Raw genomic sequence first — 20,859 nt, 5'->3', positions numbered from 1 at the left:
GATAGTGAATAAGCGCGAGTGCATGCGTGTGCATGTGTGTGCGTGTGTGTGTGTGTCAGAGTGACCTATCCCAGGTGGATGCTCGGAGTGGTGGCAGGAAGTGGGGTGTGATCAGAGAGACAGGAAAAGGCTCAGAGAAATGTGTGATAGCTCAGATGGGTCTCAAACCACAAGGCTCTGTCTACACATCCAGCACGATTCCTTCTGGAACACAGGGAGTTAAAGATGAATCAACTCTTGAAACTGAAACCAATTATCCATGGCAATTTATTAAATAACTAAGGTTTCTAGGCCTTATTAAAATAAATGTTTAGTGTATTTTCTTATTCTCTGACGTTCAGTTCTTCACTTGTCAGCACCTGCTGGCAGCAGCTGGAGTAATCTTACCAATTTTGCCGTATGTGCAAATCAATTTGATTCCCCCCCTCCCCAAGATAGAAATCAGTAAAGTGATTAAGTTACAATTAAGGCATGTCATTGAAAGCCCAGATAACAAGAAAAGGCTGAGGAGGAATCGGCCAGAGGTCACCAGTGATTTCCTTCCACCCAGGTTAAATGATTTCTCCCCCTCATTCTCTTGCCTGCTCTACTGCATGTGACACTGGATGAATCAACAAGCCTCGTCCTATTTCTGGGAAGTCTCTCCTTTTTCTGGCTTCCATCATGCTTTCCATATGCCAAGTTCTCCTCTTGTCACTCATACGGGCCCCCTAACTGTTAATCTGTCTGTCCATCCATCCATCCAATAGATGTTTAATGACCCAGTGTGCCATGCACTGGGAAAAATGACAAACGATATTTATGTCTGGTTTCACAGTTAAAAATGCCTTTCCATATATTATTTAATTAAATTCCTGCTACAACCATTTGAGGGGGCTGTTAGGATCCCCATTATTTTATATATGAGGAAGCAGGCTCTGAGAGGATCTGCAATTTATTTAAAACAGCACAGCCAGCAGGTGGCAGGGTCTAGACATGAATTCAGGTTTTCATCCCATTAAGAATTCATAATGGTACTCTCCTATATACTGGTGAGGTATAATTTCTCAACAACCCTCACTGTTCCTAATGAAATGTCACGCTCCAGCTATCATGTATTTACTGAGACTATGCTAGGCTCCGAGAGATGCAAAGACTGAGTCCCCACCCTCACAGAGCTTGTGGCTGAGTTGGGAAGGCAGACGTTAAACATATATGTTCACACAAGAAATACTTGTTTTCAACATATGAGGGAGAGCTAATCTAGTTGTGAAAATTAGGGGAGTCTTCCAGAAGGAAGTAATCATTAAGATGCAGTCTGAAGGATGAGTCGGAGTTAGCTTTGGAAAGAGAGGATGAACGAAAATCACATGTACAGAGGGAAAAGCATGTATGTGCAAAGGCCCTGTGGCAGAAAGATCCAATGTGCTGAAATTTTGAAGGCCAGCTTGACTGGAATATAGACAATGAAAGGGAGCCTGGCACAGGATGTGGCCCAGACCACACAAGACTTTGTAGCCATGATAATGATTTCTACTTTTAGTTTAAGAGCAATGGGAAGCCACAAGTCAAGAGAATGACATGATGAACTTTGATTTTGATTCTGACTTCTGTGTGCAGAATGAATTGTAGAGGAGCAAGAGTGGAAGCAGGAGCAGCTGGAAGGCTTTTGCAGTTGTCCAGGTGGGAACTGATGGTAGCTTAGACCAGTGTTGTGGTGGTGAAAATGAAGAGAAGAACCCCACAGGTACCCCCTGCTCTGCTCAAGCCCATTTTCTTACTAGATCCTGACACCAGAGTGTGCTCACGAATTTGCAGTGAATGGAAGCTTGTCCACACTTCAGGGCTCTGCTGGAGTCTCCTCTTCCAGGAAGCCTTCTCCAGACAATGCCAGTCCTCTGAGATCTTTCAGAAGTTGTACGCCTCTTCTGCGCTTCCCATTCTCACACCTGATGCTTCTCTATGGCTTGGCTGCTCTCTGGTCCACTCCCGGAGATGCCTTCATTTCTCTTGTCTTGCTTTCTCCCTTTGGAAAGTAAATGCTTTGTTGGCATTTGCTGAATGGTATCAACACGGCTCCTTTGGAAATTATATTTGTAAATGATTACTCATGCCAATTGCCATGTTTCCCCCTAAATTAAACACTGGTTGCTTAAATGTGTCTTCATGATCCTGTTCTACCAAAATGTATGTCCCAATTTTTCCATTACTTCCTCTAAACTCTTTTCCATATTTCTCCTAGTAGAAAGCAGTTTCAGGGGGAATGGAGTGGGGGTGGGGTGGGGCCAGGAGTGCAATTAAACAAGGGCTGTCTGACCAGAATTCCTATACCTTTTTAATGGGGTATTTGATTAATCCTTTTCATGGGCACCATTATTCATGCCTTGATAGAATCTCATTTTATAGCTCTTAATACATGGACCCAATTTATCCACATCACATTGTATTCTAATACTTGTCACCCAAGTTATTAGCTATCTCCTTTTCAGTGTAAAATCATCAGTAAGTTTGATTAGCTTATTCCCTGGGGATGATAGGGGAGATAAGAACAGACACAGTACAATATAACCCCAATGGCTCTGCATTCTCAAAAGAAGACTGCTACATGGAATCCATTTATGGAGCCAGGGTGGCCAAAACAAACATCCGCCCCATGGGAGGGACTCTGTGCAACCCAGGAGTGGTAGCCACGAAGGGCTGACTGCTGTCATTACTGGCAGGACTGAGCTATCATCCTAAGTGGGATTTTAATAAAAAAATGGTGGGGTTCCTCCACCTCCTGCTTAACACCCCCTCCCAATGCCTTTCCTGAGAATCACAGCCCAGCAGCTTCTCTTTATTCCTTGACATCCCTTCTGCCTTCAATCCCTGTTCTTTTCCTACTGGGCACCTGGCAGGGCGGACAACCTAGAAGGAGATGCACAGTGCTGTGTACTGCTCTTTCTCCAGCACAGGCTTGGGTCTAAGCCTCGAGCTCTGTCTTTCTCTTCTCTGGAACCAAATCTGAGTCTTGGGACTCACAGGTGGCTTTGCTTTTGTAAGCAAAGTCGCTCCTTAGCTTGAAAGAGAGAAGGGGCCTGCACAACCCCTATTGGATGGTACGCTCCAAGCCCATGGAGAGTTTCTAATGCCCCTTCCTCTACGCAACCATCTTTCTTGAGCCCAATCAGGCTGCACCCCTAGGCCCCAATGGCTGCAGCCCTCCTCATCTTTACACCAAAGGCCCTGTCAATGATTCTTGTGCTTTTCTGAGCCTGGCAAGAGTGTCACTGTGGTGACATTCTTCCCTTCCAAAGGTGGAGCCCAATTCCCTTCCTGTAGTGTGTGGGCTGGACTTAGAGACTGATTTCTAATGAACAGAATAGAGTGGATGTAACAGCATGTCCCTTCTGAGACTAGGCCATAAAAGGCATTCTGACTTTCTCCCTTCCTCTGTTGGGTTGTTGGCTCTCAGGGAAGTCAACTGGTATGCTGTGAGCAGGGCTGTGGAGAGGCCTAAGGTACTGAGCACCAGGAACTGAGGCCTCCAGTCAACAGCCATGTGAGGGAGTCATCTTAGGAGTGGGCCCTCCAACTCCAGTTAAGCCTTCAGATGAAAGCTTGACTGCAGCCTCATGAGAGACTCAGCAGAACCACACAGCTGAGCCACTCCCAGATCCCTGGCCCACGGAAACTGTGCAAGACAACACAGATTTGTTCTAAGCTGCTAACGTTGGAGTCATTTGTTATGCAGCAACAGGTTATTAACACACTCTTCCTACTTTAGGGTAAGGCGCTCATCTTCTTCTCCCCTTCAATTCCCTTCTTAGGTTCTATTTTCATCTCTTCTCTCTTGGGATGTCTGGTATCCCTGTTGCTCCCTCCACTGACCCGTCCCTCTGTGTCCACTCAGTCCTCACGGTCTCAAGGACTCTTTCCCAAGAAGGGGGAATGGAGGAGGGAGGAGCTCCCCAAGACCTGGGTTTGCAATTCCATTCTTGCCTGCCATCCAGAATGACATCTGGCATTAGGAGAATGACTTTTTGCAGATGGCAGTCTTCCTCAGGCCATGAGGCTACCTCTTGTTTCTAAACCCGTGGGCATAATAACTTCAGCCAGGCCCACAGCCAGCATGAGAAGACTTTGCAAACATCGTGTTCCCCTTTGTATCATATGCTCATCTCCTGTGCCCTTTTTGCTCATCTGCAATTTCTGCAAAAGGTCATGTCTCGTTTCAGCTTTGCCGTTAAGTGTATTTGACTCTAGGTGGGAATCTCAAAACTGGATGAAGATGCAATCTGGCTTAAATGCTGCAAGGTGGGCCACTATACTTCACCCCAACCAGCTGTGTCCTGCTAGCATAGACACCCATGCAGGAGGTGGCAATCTGATAGTCACTTCTTTCATAATTATACATGGGGCAAAATGTAGTTTTTTTGTTTGTTTGCTTTTTTTGAGACGGAATCTCGCTCTGTCACCCAGATTAGAATGCAATGGCATGTTCTCGGTTCACTGCAACCTCCACCTCCCGGGTTCAAGTGATTCTCCTGCCCTAGCCTCCCGAGGAGCTGGGATTACAGGCGCCCGCCACCATGCCAGGCTAATTTTTATATTTTCAGTAGAGATGGGGTTTCACCATGTTGGCCAGGCTGGTCTTGAACTCCTGACCTCAGGTGATCCACCTGCCTTGGCCTTCCAAATTGCTGAGATTACAGGCATGAGCCATGGTGCCTGGCCATAGTTTTTAACTGAAAACAAAAAAATCCAGGTAGCTTTTCTATCTGGTCAAATCTTAGTAATTTTTACAAAATTAATTTCAGTTTAATGGAGCAAAGTCAGACAGAGATAGATGTCAATTTTCTAGAATGCTTGGCAAAGATTAAAAAAACCACACACACACACACACACACACACACACACACACACAATGGAGCTAAGCAGTGGAGTGGACCCCAAAGCAGTGGTTCTCAAAGTATAGTCCCAGGGCCAACAGCAACAGCATCATCTGGGGACCTGCTAGGAATGCACATTCTGGGGCTCCAACCCAGAGCTACTGAATCAGAAACTTGGGGTGGGGGAGCTGCAATTGATTTTAACAAGCCATCCAGGGGATTCTGACACATGACTACAAGTTGTGTATCACTGACTTATAGGATTAAACATCTAAATCATTCATTCAGCCATAAGCTATTGATTGAATACCCACTATTTGTCAGACATGGGGCAATGTGGAGGAATGATAGGGAATGTCTTCCTCAAGGAGTTCACAATACTCCCTTCCCTTGCTTTATTACAACGCTTGAAAAGAATGTAGGAATCTGAAGACATAATCCAAGGAATGGAAATTATTCTTTATATGTAACTTTTCAATGGACAGGAGGCACATCAAATTTTTTTTTTTTTTTTTCCAGGAATGATCATACTCTCAAAATAGTAACCTTTCTAAAGTAAGTAAATGTGTGGGTTTAATATATTATGTACAGCTGGCTCAGGCTTTTAGACTTAAAAAAAAAAAAAAAGATTATGAGATTCCACCATGAATGAAATGCAGGATTATTTCAAAGATTCACTTAGGTATCTGTCTATCTTAATGAACAAACTATTCAGTGTTACCATCTTCCTTGAAGTAGGAGTTCTTGCCACCTTCTCTTAAAATAAGTCTAGGCCGGGCGTGATGGCTCACACCTGTAATCCCAGCACTTTGGGAGGCTGAGGCAGGTGATCACTTGAGGTTAGGAGTTCGAGACCAGCCTGGCCAACATGGTGAAACTGCATCTCTACTAAAAATACAAAAATTAGCCAGGCATGGTGGTGCATGCCTGTAATCCCAGCTACTCAGGAGGGTGAGGCATGAGAATTGCTTAAACTCAGGAAGTGGATGTTGCAGTGAGCAGAGGTGGTGCCACTGCACTCCAGCCTGGGTCAGAACAAAACAAAACAAAACAAAAAAACCCTAAATAAGTCATAACAGCTCATATGTATTGTGTGCTGGGCTTGGAATATTTCTGTATTCATTAACTCATTTGATCCTTCCCTGATCCTACAAAGTAGATGCTGATCCTACAAAGCAGATGTAGCAAACACATACAGTCTGTAGATGAACAGAGTCTGAAAGAGGCAGAAACAGGAACCCAGACTCATCTCTTAACCCCAGGCAAATGATCCTCCTGTGCTGTCTCTCATCCCCTTTGGGTCATTTTGCTGCTCATTAAACTACTGATTAATTGGGAAAACATAAAAGGAAATACTACTGTCCCCTAAAAGGTTTCTAGTATGAAATCCCTGGCTAAAGCTTAAACTGTGGGACTTATTTTGAAATTTTAAAGTTCATGCTAGATTTCTCCTTCAATACCATAGATAACGAAGAGCTGGCTATAAACTTCTTATGGTCACCAGCATTAGTAGCCTGTGTAAGAATCTGATCCATGCTCAACAGATCCTGCTTGGAGAAGATGCTCCACATTTTCTCCTTTCTCAGGGTGTCTCAAAGATGCTCATGGACTCACTGTAATACTATCAGAGTAGATGACTTTCCTGTATTTGGGATGAACTTGAACTGATGTAGTCAAGCCTGGGCCCTTGTGACCAAGGATATCTAGTTAAATCTGGCAGCTGTGGGGATGAAGAATGTGACCTATGGCCACAGAAGAAATCAAAACTATCTGGCCCAGACCAGAAACACACTCAACCCTTTGGCATAGGCAGGAGGTGTGCCCAGGGGCTGAGCTCATTCGCCACACAGGCTTATCCTTCATTTACAAAGGAATCACAGGTCAACCATGTTTTGGCAACTAGATCAGGAGCCCTCTTCTACCTATTGCATCGTTGGGCATAACCTGGCGGCTTTATTTATATGTAAGCAACAAATTCAGAGTCCACGTAGGCTGTGTAAAAAACCCTGAATGCATCTCTCAAGCCACTTACAGTGCATGCAACTCGAAGGAAACTGAAATGTATGCACCTTTCCCACTGACTTTCTGTAATCAAGTCTTTTTAGAACAGAAAGTTCAACTTCCATCTGTTTTTAAGTCAGGGATGCTTGTTGGCTTGTGCTGAGACATTGATTTGATTAGTAGCATTCTGTGGAACTACAGACATAAGATGTTGAGCTCACAAATGTATGATTCATTTCAGGATTTTGAAATGAGAAATGCACCTATCAATGACACAGAAGCTGGGAGATTCTGAGAAAGCATTTCATGCATATAAATGGAACAGGCGATGAAAAAATATGCTTATGGTTACAATCCCGAAGCCAGGGACCACCCCACTGTGCTCTCCACCCTCGAGAAGTGACGGCCTCACGGGAAACCGCTGGGATTAGATGATCCTGCGTTTGGACACCCATATGCTGCCTCATTTATCTACCTGTGACAGGGACAGTGCTGGAAGAGAATCAAAAGATGACAAATTGCTTCTCGTTTTAAAGGAGCTGTTCAGGCTGGATGTACACCCAGGGGGAACCAGCTTCCATGCCAGGAGCCATCACTTCATCCCATTCTAAGGCCACATTTTGGCAAACACCAACCAGCAGATGACTGCTGTCTCCTTTCACCAGTGGATTCAAAGACGCTTGCTCTGAAAGCCTGAAATTCAGTCTTTCTGAAGACGTGTGCAGCAGAGAGCAAATCTGCCCACACACTGCAGTGAGGCAGGACGGCGGGCAGGAAGCAAGGGTTCCAGATGACAGGGATTTTTCCCGTGTTGAGGCAAACAGATAACAGGGGAATGATTTTGCAGGGGAATGACTCCAGAGTAGAGAAAGTATAGTGTCAGTAAATGACCCTAGAAAAGACTGATACAAGTGAGATAAGTGGACAACAATTTCCAGGACACTGGCCACTGGAATCTGCTTCTGGGGACACAGAAGCCCCCAAGATTCTAGCTTTCCTGGGGTTAGGAGGGAGGCCCACTGGGAGTTTCAAGAGGGTCCACCTGAGCAAAACCTAGCCCTACATAAGCCCCTATACTCGCCAGCCAGTGGTCCAGCCAAGGCCATGTATCCATCCAGCTACGAGCCTTGCTGCTTCTCTCCCGCCATGCGTCCTCTCTGGGAATGACTATGTAATTCAAGGTTAACCCACTCAGTCCTCTGGAGGCGAGCTTTCCTCAGCCAGTCCAGCTTGTGTTTCTTCTCTGCCATGTGCTGAAATTCACAAGGCCAGAGAAGTGCCTCACTGTGTTTAAGTGTATAGATGCCTTGTGTTCTCCTACACATTGCAGTCCTATTTACTTATTTTATCCTCTTGACAACCTCTGAGACAGGTACTATTATTACCCCCATTTTGAGGTTGATGAAATTGAGGCACAGAGAGATGAGGATTGGCTGAAGGTCATACAGCCAGTGAATAGCAGAGCTAAGGTCAAGCCCAGTTAGCTCTTTTCTGGGGTCTGACTCTTTCAGAACCTCTCTGCTGCCTCTCCGATAGAAAGCTCCTTGAAACCCAGGGGCTGCAGCCCATGTGGCCAATGGCTTCCTCAGGCCTTCCTCCTTCTCCAGTCCACCCCTCTGGAACTCGGTTGGTACTCAGGGCTGGAGTGCAGAACCTGCAGCATGAGAAGACAGGCTCATCTCCAAGCCCCTTATCTGTTTCTAAATTCAAGCCAGATGTCCAAACGTTTGTTTTATGCTTGTTTGTTTTGAACATTCCATTGTGATGCCCAAGGCCGCCTCGGAGATGGTCTCTCTGTTCTCCTTAGTGAGCATCTGACCCCCTCTCCTCACACCTCTTGTCTCTGGAAACACTCTTCCTGCCACCAACTGATGTTCCCTGCCTAACCTCATTACACATTTCAGCTAAAAATGCCTATTTTCCATGTGGCAGTGAGGTATAATTATAGCACAATTTACATGCCAAGGCATTTTCAAATTTATCATTTCTAATAATAACCTTGGTGTATAACCACCATACCCATTCCATAGATGGGCAAACAGAGGTAGGAAGTCATAGCAAGGTTGCAAGGGCATCCCAAATTGCCAGGTCACTTGAGCCACTTGCATACAATTCTCTCTCCAGATTGCTTTCTCTCAACTTTCTGTTCAACAAATTTATCTGTGGCCTGGGAATGAGAAACGTTAACAGGATCAAGTTGTATCTGTGCCTGTACTCCAGCTCTCAGAATACTAATAAGCGACTCTAAGCTTTGGTGGCAAGGACATCAATGCTTAGCTTTCAGCCAAAACCCATCATGAGTAGGTTTACATGCATGAAACACGTACTTGGAGTTTTGGGTTTGCAAGTTCTCTTATTACCTATTGCAACTAATCAGAATGCTGAAGGGATTTATTCCCAGCGTCTGCTGACATGACCATAACTTTTGTTCTGATAGAATCTTTTGGCCAAGAAATGAAAGGGTAGACCAGAACCTACAAGAAGACGAGTAATCTTCCTTCAGAGTCAAAATTGTAAGACTGGTTTTCAAATAGTTATTGCAGAAAGCTTGGGTCCTGTGTAAGGAAGATACAAGACAGCTAGAGGATGTATTCGTTGTATGTAAATCTAGAATTAGAAACTGTAAATGCTGGAAGTTTCATGAAAGTAAAATTGCCTCCTGTACTGGGTGCATTGTTTTGCTGCTCTGTGAGCTTTTTTCCCCTCTGGGGTCACTGTCTGTGAAAATGCAGTTGTGGGGAGTCAGGAATCCTGACTTCTAGTCCCAGTTCCGCCCCTATCACTTGCGTGGCCTCAGGCAAATCACTGAATTTCTTTGAACTTCCAGATCTGTGAAACCAGTATCCGCCAGTGTACCTTACTGAGTTGTTATGAAAATCAAAATGAGTGAGCTACAAGACTGCTTTGGAAACAGCAAGATGCTGTAGAAATGGAAGATATTTCTACAGGCAAATGATCAAGCTCAAAAGGCGGCTGTGAGAACAGAAGCCTCTCAACTGTTTTCAGAGGAATCATCTTCCAGAGACATTGCTGAGAAGTGGCTTTTGGGAGTGTGACCATGGAAGCGTGACCATGCCAGTCTACCTCATGGTATTCAAAAACAGGTGACAGCACACTATTTTGTGTGTTTGCTGTCTCGTGTTCGTGCTTGACTCTCTTATCCCACCACTCAGGCAATGCTTGACACATAGGGGGTACTCAGAAACGTGAGACAAATTAAAGAATAGCAGCCTGAGTATTTTAGTTCCTTGGGCACAGGAAGTTTGTTGGTGGGAAGGAATGGGGGGCAAAGACGGAAAATTTCTGGAAGACTGAGTGTAGGGTGACCCGCTGACTCAGGCCCAAGGGATTTCCCAGGACAAGATGGTCATTCTACCTGGATGTCCTATATGAATATCCACTTTGCTTCCTCCCAGCCAGCAGGGAATACAGTATCTGAAGAGAAGAAGACTGGTAGAAGGCATATGTGTCTCTGAGTTCCTGAAGAGTGGATCCCTAGGGATTTATAGCCTGGGCATTTTCTTTAACCTTTTTGTCTCCTTAGTTTCAATGGGTGACATCATCTTTTCACCATCAGGAATTTGACAGAATCATGCCCCTTCCATTTTTCCTGCATCAGATTATCACCTCTAAGTTATTTTCCTGATCCTTGCCAGTGGCGTTCTGCCACCAGCTGAATCTTCTCCCTAACAGCTCGTGGCATTCAGTGTAAAACTGCAGCCTTTAGCAGGACTTGCACTTGGAATTGCTACAAGTGCTTTGTGCAGGCTTCACCAGAAACACATGCACTGCAGAATTGCTGCCTGGATTAAGATCTGACTCGTGCTCGTAGCAGGGAGATGACATTTTGGGCCAGTGTGGCGATGTGATTAGTTGGGGATTTCCCCTTTAAAAACTTACAGTAAAAGCCTGCCTGAGACAATTCAATATTCATAAATGGAAAGCATAGATGGCGTTTCTGCTCTGCCAAGAGCAATAGCTATTTATCATGGCAAATGACTGAAATAGTTGTACATACAATGCTTTACTCAGTGCTGTAAATTACGGTATACAGAAGATTAAGCTTAAGCCTAATGCTACCCTTGAGCTTCAACAGCTGCGTCCTATAAATGGATACCTGTTAAGAGGAGAGAATCTTTTTCCTGGTTACTACTTAGGAGTGTATCTCTATTAAAAGCTTGTGTTAAACATAAATTACCAGGAAGCCTGCCCCTAACCCCAGGCAGACTTTTCCTCAGGGCACTGACTCACGTGAGTCACATCTAAATGACACAGTGACAGGCCTGAGACTAGAAGTGTGTGCTGTGCTGACCTCAAGAGGGACAGCAGAGGAATTGGGGGCAGAGGTGGAGGGACTTCACAGAGCACTGAATGACCACTCACTTTCAGCCAGTCTGATCTGAGCCCAAGAAGGGACAGAGAGACCCTGCCAGACCTTAAGAAGACCTTTAGAGTTAAAATAATCCTGAACCCCAACCCCTTCAAAGAGAAAGTTTCTTTATCTGTTATTCTGTAAGTATCAAGGAACCATGACCTAGAGCTGAAACTTAAGTTTCCTAACTAAATTCTGTTCTCTAAGCACTTGCTTCTCAAAGTGGGGTCTGTGGGGCAAAAGCACCAGCGTCACCAAGAATCACGTCAAAAATAGACCTGGGCTGGGTGCAGTGGCTCACGTCTGTAATCCCAGAACTTTGGGAGGCCAAGGCAGGTGGGTCACGAGGTCAGGAGTTCAAGACCAGCCTGACCAACATGGTGACATCCCGTCTCTACTAAAAATACAAAAATTAGCTGGGTGTGGTGGCGGGCACCTGTAATCCCAGCTACTCAGGAGGCTGAGGCAGCAGAATTGCTTGAACCCCGGAGGCGGAGGTTGCAGTGAGCTGAGATCGTGCTACTGCACTCCAGCCTGGGCGACAGAGCAAGTCTCCATCTCAATAAATAAATAAATAAATAAAAATAATAACAAAAATACAGACCTACTGAATTGCATCAGAATCTGCATTTTAACAAGATTTTTTGGAAGATGTATATGCACAGTAAAGTTTGAGAATCAAAGGAAGAGGGAACAGGCGTTTTATAAACTAATAATTAAAAAAATAAAACAATAGGGAAGCAGGTGTCAAGCAGGGAGGAGGAGCCCCCCGATGTTCTCACTGAAAATTATGACAAATGACAAATCTGATTTATGAAAATAGGTCCTAGTAGTGGATCATAGGATTCTGAGTTCCCCTTTGTCCAATCCTACTTCAGAACACTTTCGGGAACTTGAGAGAGAGATTATGAGCTATGAATGAAGTATCACTTGAACTTGAGATGTGCCCCAAAGCATCTCAGGGTGTAAAACAGTGAATCAGCAAAAAGTTCATGCTTCATAAATTAATCAGGGTGCCTCTAATCACCTATGAATTAGTAGGCTGAGAAGCACTGCCAGTGTTTTGGGCTATGATTTCAATTCTTTATTGTAATTACCAGTTGACTGTAAGTGGGTAAAGTACGCAAAGATTGTTGTGTTATCTGAGAAGATAGACATCTTGGATAACTTTAGTCTTTAAAAACTAAAGTTCTGTATGCATGTTAAAAACATAATGGCAATCATTAAACATATAGGTTTTAGAAATAAAGTCTATTGTGACCAAGAGAGCAGGGGGAAAAACGGGGACAGGGTAAGGAAAATTGTACTAATCTAAAGGAAGGCAGAAAAGGAGAACAAAGAAGCAAATAAAAAGCAATGTAAACAGAAATATAAATTAGAAGTTAGAAATAAGTCCAAATATATAAAGTAATTACAATAATTGTAAATGGATAAAACTCACCTATTAAAAGACAATATCAGATTGGACTTTTTTTTTTTTTTTTTTTGAGACGGAGTCTCGCTCTGTTGTCCAGGCTGGAGTGCAGTGGCATGATCTCGGCTCACTGCAACTTCCGCCTCCTGGGTTCAAGCAATTCTCCTGCCTCAGCCTCCTGAGTAGCTGGGATTATAGGCACATGTCACCATGCCTGGCTTATTTTTGTATTTTTAGTAGAGACGGGGTTTCACCATGTTGGCCAGGCTGGTCTTGAACTCCTGATGTCAGGTGATCTGCCTGCCTCGGCCTCCCGAAGTGCCGGGATTATAGGCATCAGCCATTGCGCCTGGCCAGATTGGACTTTTTAAAAAGCCAGCTATATACTGCTTTACAAGAGAGACACCTAAAACAAAATGACACAGAAAAGTTGAAAATAAAAGATTAGAAAGAAACAAATGAGGCAAATATATATTGACCCAAAGAAAATTGAATAGCAATGGTAATCAGATAAAATAGAACCTAAGGCAAAAGCATTAATAGGCACAAAGACAACACTACTAAAAAGACGTCACAATTAAGCTTACATGTACCCAACAGGACAGCCTCAAAATTGTAAAGCAAAAGCTGTCAGAGTTACAGGAGAGACTGACACACTTAAAACTATCATAGGAGACTTAAAACTCTCTTCTCAGAAATTACAGAGCAAGCAGACAAAAAATGGCAAGAATGAACAAGATTTAAACAAAATAAACAATATATGGAAGCCTGCACACAAAAGAGAGATTAAATAAATTTTCTAATCATACATGATCTAAATTACAAAACATACAATAAATGTATGGAACTCTGCACACAATAGAGATTATATACATTTTTCAATCACGTGAGACATTTACAAAAGTGGTTCACATGCTAGCTAGTCACAAAGGAAGTTATCATGAATTATAAAATGGATAACCTATAACATTCTCTGACCACCATAAATTAAACAAGTATCAAAAATTAAACAATAGTAAGGCCACGCCCTCACCACCCTTTACATCTGAAAACTAAAATCCGCATTCCTAAATTACCATCTAGCAGTGGTGTGGTTTTTTTCCTATGTGTGGCCTAGCTGCTATAGGACTAGTTAATTTACATGACAATTATCAGGGGTATCACAAGAAGCAGGAAACTCCCAGACCATTGAAGCTTCATTATTTTCTGTTTTGAACTAAACTCTAAGCCAAAGGGAAAGTGAAGCACCTGACTCCCAGAAGACAAGAAGGGACATGTGTGGGTTAATTATGACCTAGTCATATGGTGCTAGAAGCTGCTCTTGGTACACTCCCCGGCCCATGCCCTGCACTGCCACGCTCTACCCATCTCTTTCTGCTTGCCAGTGCTGGGTGGATGACAAGACTGTCCTTGAAGTGTCCCCGGGACCTGGGAAAAGATGCTAATTAATGGATGTGGCACCTTACAATTAATGGCATCCTGGAATCGAGAAAATACCATAGTTAACTGTTTGTAGGGGACCTTCTGTCTGCTCTTTCACTTCTGAAAAAGCAGTGGGAAAGGCTAAACAGGAGACACAAAAGGAAGATACAGGCCCAGGTATCTCAGGAAAAATGAGCACTTCGCCCTAAAAATCCCCCCAATCAAAATCAAAACCAGATGGATGGTTCCTCCCCAGGATGTGCTACCAGCCCAATACAACTCCAGTGCCGGCTGAATAATGAAATAAATATGAAAAAGAAACCCCCTAACGACTTTAAAAGGATGGAACGCAGGATCGTAGTAACATTGATCAATAGTTGTATAGACAAGCGAGGGTCGGGAAGAAGTGGTTAAAAAGAGATAAATGAAAGGACCATAGCTCTTCAGCCTCCATATGGGGCACTGGGGAGGGCAAAAAGCCCAGTGGTTTCTTGGTCACAAATACTACAAGCCACAGAGGAGGGCAGCTCTGGGGTACACCCTCTTCCTCTGGCCACCCCACTTGTCTCCTAGGCTGGCTCTGCACTGCCACCATCACCAGTACCCACCTCGAAGAGCAGCTAAGGCAAAGGTTGGCCGTAACGGCTAGAAGTTCCTCACCACCAATCCCTAGGGACCCATGGGTTTGTTGTAAGAATATGACAAAGGCAGCTTAGCCCAGAAAGTGGGAGGAAAATTTTCAAAGGGACACCCTCTAGCCCCTGCCTTCTTAAACGCACTGGGAGACTTGATTCATGTTTTCGGAGCTAGTGTCACTATCAGGATGACGCCCAGAGCTGACAAACGCAGGTCATAGGATTAGGGGGTCAGTCAGAGCTAGCAACCTTTTTTTGTTTGTTTGTTTGTTTTTGAGATAGAGTCTCACTCTGTGGCCCAGGCTGGAGTGCAGTGGTGCGATCTCGGCTCACTGCAAGCTCCCCCTCCCAGGTTCACGCCATTCTCCTGCCTCAGCCTCCCAAGTAGCTGGGACTACAGAAGCCTGCCACCACGCCTGGCTATTTTCTTTTTTTGTGTGTGTGTTTTTACTAGAGACAGGGTTTCACTGTGTTAGCCAGGATGGTCTCGATCTCCTGACCTTGTGATCCGCCCGCCTCAGCCTCCCAAAGTGCTGGGATTACAGGCTTTTTTTTTTTTTTTTTTTTGAGACAGAGTCTCCCTCAGTCGCCCAGGCTGGAGGGCAGTGGCATGATCTTGGCTCACTGAAATATCTGCCTCCCAGGTTCATGCGATTCTACTGCCTCAGCCTCCCCAGTAGCTGAGATTACAGGTGTGCACCACCACACCTGGCTAATTTTTTGTATTTTTAGTAGAGAGGGGGTTTTGCCATGTTGGCCAGGCTGGTCTCCAACTCCTGAGTTCAAGTAATCCACAAGCCTCAGCCTCCCAAAGTGCTAGGATTACAGTGTGAGCCACCGCGCCTGGCCCCACAGCCTTCTTATTAATGAGCATATGGTAGTGCTCTTTGGTTAAGAGGGTTGCCTTATTTAAGAAGGTGCTTGTTTAAGAAGATTACGTATGGGGTGGAGGCAGCTACTTATAAAGATGAGCAGAAAACCACAACCATGATGTAAACTAAGCCATTGTTACCTTAGGAAAATGCACCCCTAGAGAAGGCTTTGGAATTTGAGAAAATAATTCAGGGGGAGAAAAGCAAAGTATCTATGATGCTAATAAACAAACAAATAACAGAAACCAAATCTTAGAAATCCGTAGTTCCAGCATGGTAAAACAAAGACAATGGCTGCTTTCTCTGGAAAAAAAAGACAATTTTTTTCCAGATGAAGTGGGATTCATCATAGTGAAATGGTTTACTGACTCTTTCATCCTTTATGCCCCCCAATTTATGTTTTCCCGTGGACCTATCTATTTCCTATGAGTCTCCTATGCAGCATTCCCAAATTTGCACTCTGTTTTCAGAAGCGCCTGGCCCTGCAAAGGAACAAGGGAAAGGTCCTACCCAAACCATCAACGGTATTCCCCAATTCCAGGATGTCATTAATTGTGAGATGCAACATCAGTTTAACAGCACCTTTTTTTTGGGGGGGGGCAAACAAACAAACAAACAAAACAGAAAGAAAGCCTAGCATAGTAGCTCTATACATCATGGAAAGAAGCACTTCGGGTTTAGAAAACACATAGCTTGGAAGTATCTTTAGAGATTTGCAGCATCTAGGGGCAAGCCTGCACACAGGTTTCTAGCATATGACACTCCAGGAAGGAGTCAGTAACTCTCTGGGACCCCAGATGAAGACACAAGAATCAGCTCCTTGAGAATACTCCGAGGGCCTCCCTAAAGAAAATGGACAGTAGAATGCTGCAGCTTACATGGGATTGGGTTCTAGTGTCAGGGTGGGAGGCGAAAATCCTGTATGACCAAAACTCCTCTTGAAAGAGTACAGTACACGTAGTATGTGGGACAGTGGGCCCTTCCCATGGCCAGTTTCTCCTCCAGGGTTGGGAAACATCTTTGTTTCTTTGCTCAGACACCAGACGAAAGGGTGAGCTAGTGTCTAGGGCCATGTTCTCAGGAAAAACATGCAGTTTTGTTGTTCTTGTTGCCCACTGCATATGGCTGAATTTGGATGCGGGTGATGTGACTCCAATGTGAAATAGATGCATTTTTGTTTTTGACTTCAAGACCCTTTGGCACTTTAATGTGCTAATAGCTGCTATGAGGCTCTGGGAGGGGGAATCTGGCACAGTTTCCCAAGGGTATGCATCCACCCAAACCCTTGTTCTTCATATGGGCTTACTGTTCCAGAGAAAGCACTGTTTGGGAGATGCTTCTCTGCTTATGGCTCATGATAGGGAGAATTCCGAGATGACCTTTTGAATCAACGCTGCTAACATTCCTTACTCAGATTTAAATAAAGCAATGACTGTTATCCGAATTCTCCTCAGTGGATACAGCTCTGAGGAATGGAATGGAGCAGCCTGCATGGCGAGGACACGCCAGTGATGACTCAGAAGCCAGGGGTCACGTTACAGTGAGAGCCCTCCAGCAATCAGCTGTGGTCAGGGATCAAAGCCACGGACTCCCCACTGCTCACAGAGCAAGGATGTTTCCCTGCATCAGCCTTTCCAACTGCATCTCAACAGAGTTGGTCATTCTCTTTCAAGCAGCCATGTCTTCTAAATGAATGTACTCGCTTACATGTGGAATTTGGCTTACTCACAACTGGTGAGTCAATTTCCCTTCCTTGCTGGCTTCCTTCCTTCTTTCTTCCAAGATTCTTTTTTTTTTTTTTTAAACAAAAACAAAAACAAAAAAACCCCAAGCAAACAAAAACAGTATATTGGGCATTAACTTTTGAGATCCAGCACTCCTTATGTGGACTCAGGTAATTGAATGGTGAGCCTGGCAGGGGTCCTGGCTCCTTGAGAGTGTGGGGGGGGAGGGGTGGATAAGTACATAAGCGTTTGCACCAGCCACCATATATGCTAATATTGGCAAAGCAGAAGGTGCCAAGAGCACTTGAATTTGGGATAGGAGGAGTGCTTCCTTCTGCCTGTTTATCCACCTGTTTATCCCAGGCACTTTTTTTTTTTTTTTTGAGACACAGTCTTGCTCTGTCACCTAGGCTGGAATGCAGTGGCACAATCTTGGCTCACTGTAATCTCTGCCTTCCAGATTCAGCGATTCTCGTGCCTCAGCCTCCTGAGTAGCTGGGATTATAGGCATGTGCCACACTGCCTGGATAATTTTTGAATTTTTGTAGAGACGGGGTTTCACCATGTTGGCCAGGCTGGTCTCGAACTCTTGACCTCAGGTGATCCACCCACCTCGGCCTATCCCAGACACTTCTGAATGTCTACTAGAAGCCAGGAAAAGTGCTCCCTGGTGGGGCTCAGGGGATGCCCATGGCACAGTCCTAGCCCTCAGGAGCTCACTGTCTAGTGTTCACAGTCACTCTGCTGCATAGTAATCAGTGCTATAGGTCACAGAGATGCAGAGTGCAAAGGAGCCAGCTGACGATTGAGTTGGGTGTCAGCTGAGCTCAGCATACATGCCAATAAACCACTGAGGGTGCTACCAGCCTAAAAATGGTGGCTGTTGGTGAAGCAAAAATGAAGTCATCTGTTCTTGGAAAAAAATCTCAAGACACAGATAAAATCACCTATTGTCAATTAGCTATTGTCAAGGACAATAACCCTCAGGTCGCTAACTTAGCGACCTCTTCTCTTTCGTGTCTTACTCAACCTCTTGGCATTTGACATGATCTATGAAATGCTTTCTTCTCCTGGCTTCCGTGTAGTCATTCTCTGCTACTTTTTCTGCCAAGTCACTGGCCATTCTCCTTCAACCTAACTCTAAATAAATGTTGACTCTTCCCTTTCCAATCTAATCCAATCCAATCTGTCAGCAAATTCTGTCAGCTACATTTCCAAAATAGATCTCAAGTTTATCCTTTTCTCTCCATCTCCACGGCTACCACAATGATCCGTTACCGCTAGCTATGCATTAGCCCCTTCTGGGTCTCCTGGGCTCCACTGCAGCCAGAGTGAGCTTCAGAAAACAGAAACCAGATTATGTCTTTCCCTCACTCAATACCCTCCAGTATCTTAGCACCACACCCAGAATAAAACCCAACCTTCGACTCTGTTCTACATAACTCTGGCATTCTGGTCCTTGTCTACTACTCTGAAGCCCTCAAACATGCCTTGTTTGTTTTTACTCTTCTGTATTCTCTGCTGGGACACTCTTGTGACAGCTCTTCACATGGCTTGATCATGTATTTATTTGTTATTTAACCCACCAGAACATAAGCCTCAAGAAAACCAGGCCCTTACCTGTCTTATTCACCACTGTGTCTGCAGCATTAGAACAGTGCCTGGCATACAGCAGGTGTTCAATAAATATTTTTCAAATAAATAAATGAATTGAAACCATGTGACTCTGGAGAATGTAATCCAAGACACTCAGCCTTCAAGAAATAGGCTTTGATGAGATTATAACTAGAAGATTGTTTCAACTAAAAATGAATTCTGGCTGGATGTGGCGGCTCACACCTGTAGTCCCAGAACTTTGGGAGGCTGAGGCGAGAGGATTGCTTGAGCCCAGCAGTTTGAGACCATCCTGGGCAACATGGTGAAACCCCCATCTCTACAAAAAAAAAAAAAAAAAATTAGCCAGACATGGTGGCATATTCCTGTGGTCCCAGCTACTCAGGAGGCTAAGGTGGAGGATCACCTGAGCCTGGGAGGTTGAGGTTGCGGTGAGCAGTGATCATGCCACTGTGCTCCAGCTTGGGGGACAGAGGAAGACCCTGTATATATATATATATGAACTAAATAATCCTAAAGTTATGAAGATCCTATTAATTTATTTCTAAATTTGAGCTGAACCATTATATCTGCTGTGTGCTTATTTGCAACATTTCTACTCGACTCACAGAAACATGAAAAAAGAGAATTTCATTGAATATGGAGGAATTTATCTACTCTTTGTGAGTCTCATGGATCTGCTCATTTGTTGGGGATAAACAAGAAACTACAGGTAGAACTTTTAGGAGAACATATGTGGTATCCACTCCATCTCTTCTACAAGCTTCCTTCTTCTTGCTTTCAAGTATTTAAAGGTCTATTTCAAATGCTGTAGTTAAGGCTCTAAACGTATTCCCTATTACCAATTTATTCCTCCTTCCTTCCCTCAAAATTGGTTCAAGTTCTCTGTCTATGCCAATAAGCAGAGAAGATCAGTAGTGTGGATTAAAATGAGAAAGAGCAATGAAGCTCACCTGCCCCAAGCACCTGTTATTTACTTTTTAGCATCCTACAGGGGATGAAAATGACTTTTCTTCATCCAAGTTTAGTTATGGCATTGCAGCGAGTTTGAGACACAAAACATACAACCGATGTAGTAGTTAAGGCACTCTGGAGTCAGACATTGGAATTCTGGTTCTGCCACTTACATCAGCCTGACCTTCAACAAATTTCTTAAGTCTTCCAGGTCTCCCTTTCCTTGAGTGTGAGATAAAGATAATACAACCAGATATCCCTTAGGGTGATGGCATGATTAAATAACACATTAAAATGTTTAGCACATAGTCAGTGCTCAGTAAGTGTTTTAGCTTTATTGCTGTTATTTTTATCCTGCATTAGTGGAGTGAAAAGTGGGACCAGGTCAACCTGCTATGTTCTGGACCCAGCATTAACTTTAATTTGAGCAGTAGCAAGTTCAAAATATAAAAACTCGAAGTGAAGCAAAACATAGTCCTACTTAAGTCGTAGATTCTCTCGGTTGTAATGCTTGATTTATGGGATAACCCTTCATTAATCATTCTGTCATTTCTTTCCTTTGAGATTTTCTTAGGGTCCATCATAAGGATTTCCTTAGCATCTATAGTATAACTGCACTTTACTAGGGATGGTGGAAAAATGAAATAAGCAAAAACAATAGCAGACATTGTTTCTGATCATAAGGAACTCAAAAGATTATATCAATACCAGGAGTTAATTTTGGATTTGGGAAAGATTGATCAAATTAAAGATAAAAAAATTCTACTAATGAAATAAAGTTTGCACAGATTCATGTGCTCTTGCCAAGTCTTATTAATTAATGCTATCAAACTTGACAAAGAATATGTTCAATGAGAATAATTTCCCTTAATTATTTTATACTTCCGATGTAAAAAAAAAATCTAGTCATATAAAAGACAACTAACAATAACAATTTAATGTCAGCAAACAAATCTAACTTAATTGACAAAAAGAAGGTGTTGCTGCCATTGCCAAACCCC

General features: G+C 43.8%; 1 protein-coding gene across 3 annotated transcripts in view; it reads right to left on the bottom strand.

Annotated features, from left to right (window-relative positions):
- The window catches only part of ATXN7L1 (ataxin 7-like 1), a 280,106-nt gene that overhangs the window by 152,126 nt on the left and 107,121 nt on the right, over positions 1-20,859 (bottom strand). Inside the window, exon 4 of one of the 3 annotated variants that reach the window (XM_012000358.1) lies at positions 238-2,005. The exons of the other annotated variants lie outside the window; for them this stretch is intronic. Within the exon in view, the coding sequence (XP_011855748.1) occupies positions 1,923-2,005 (83 nt within the window). The 3' untranslated portion in view covers positions 238-1,922. Of the gene's footprint in view, positions 1-237; positions 2,006-20,859 lie in introns of those variants that run through there. 3 annotated transcript variants of the gene reach the window in all.

Source organism: Mandrillus leucophaeus, unplaced genomic scaffold (genome assembly GCF_000951045.1).
Source record: "Mandrillus leucophaeus isolate KB7577 unplaced genomic scaffold, Mleu.le_1.0 Scaffold627, whole genome shotgun sequence".
Classification (NCBI taxonomy): Eukaryota; Metazoa; Chordata; class Mammalia; order Primates; family Cercopithecidae; genus Mandrillus; species Mandrillus leucophaeus.
This window is presented reverse-complemented; position numbering and strand designations above follow the sequence as displayed.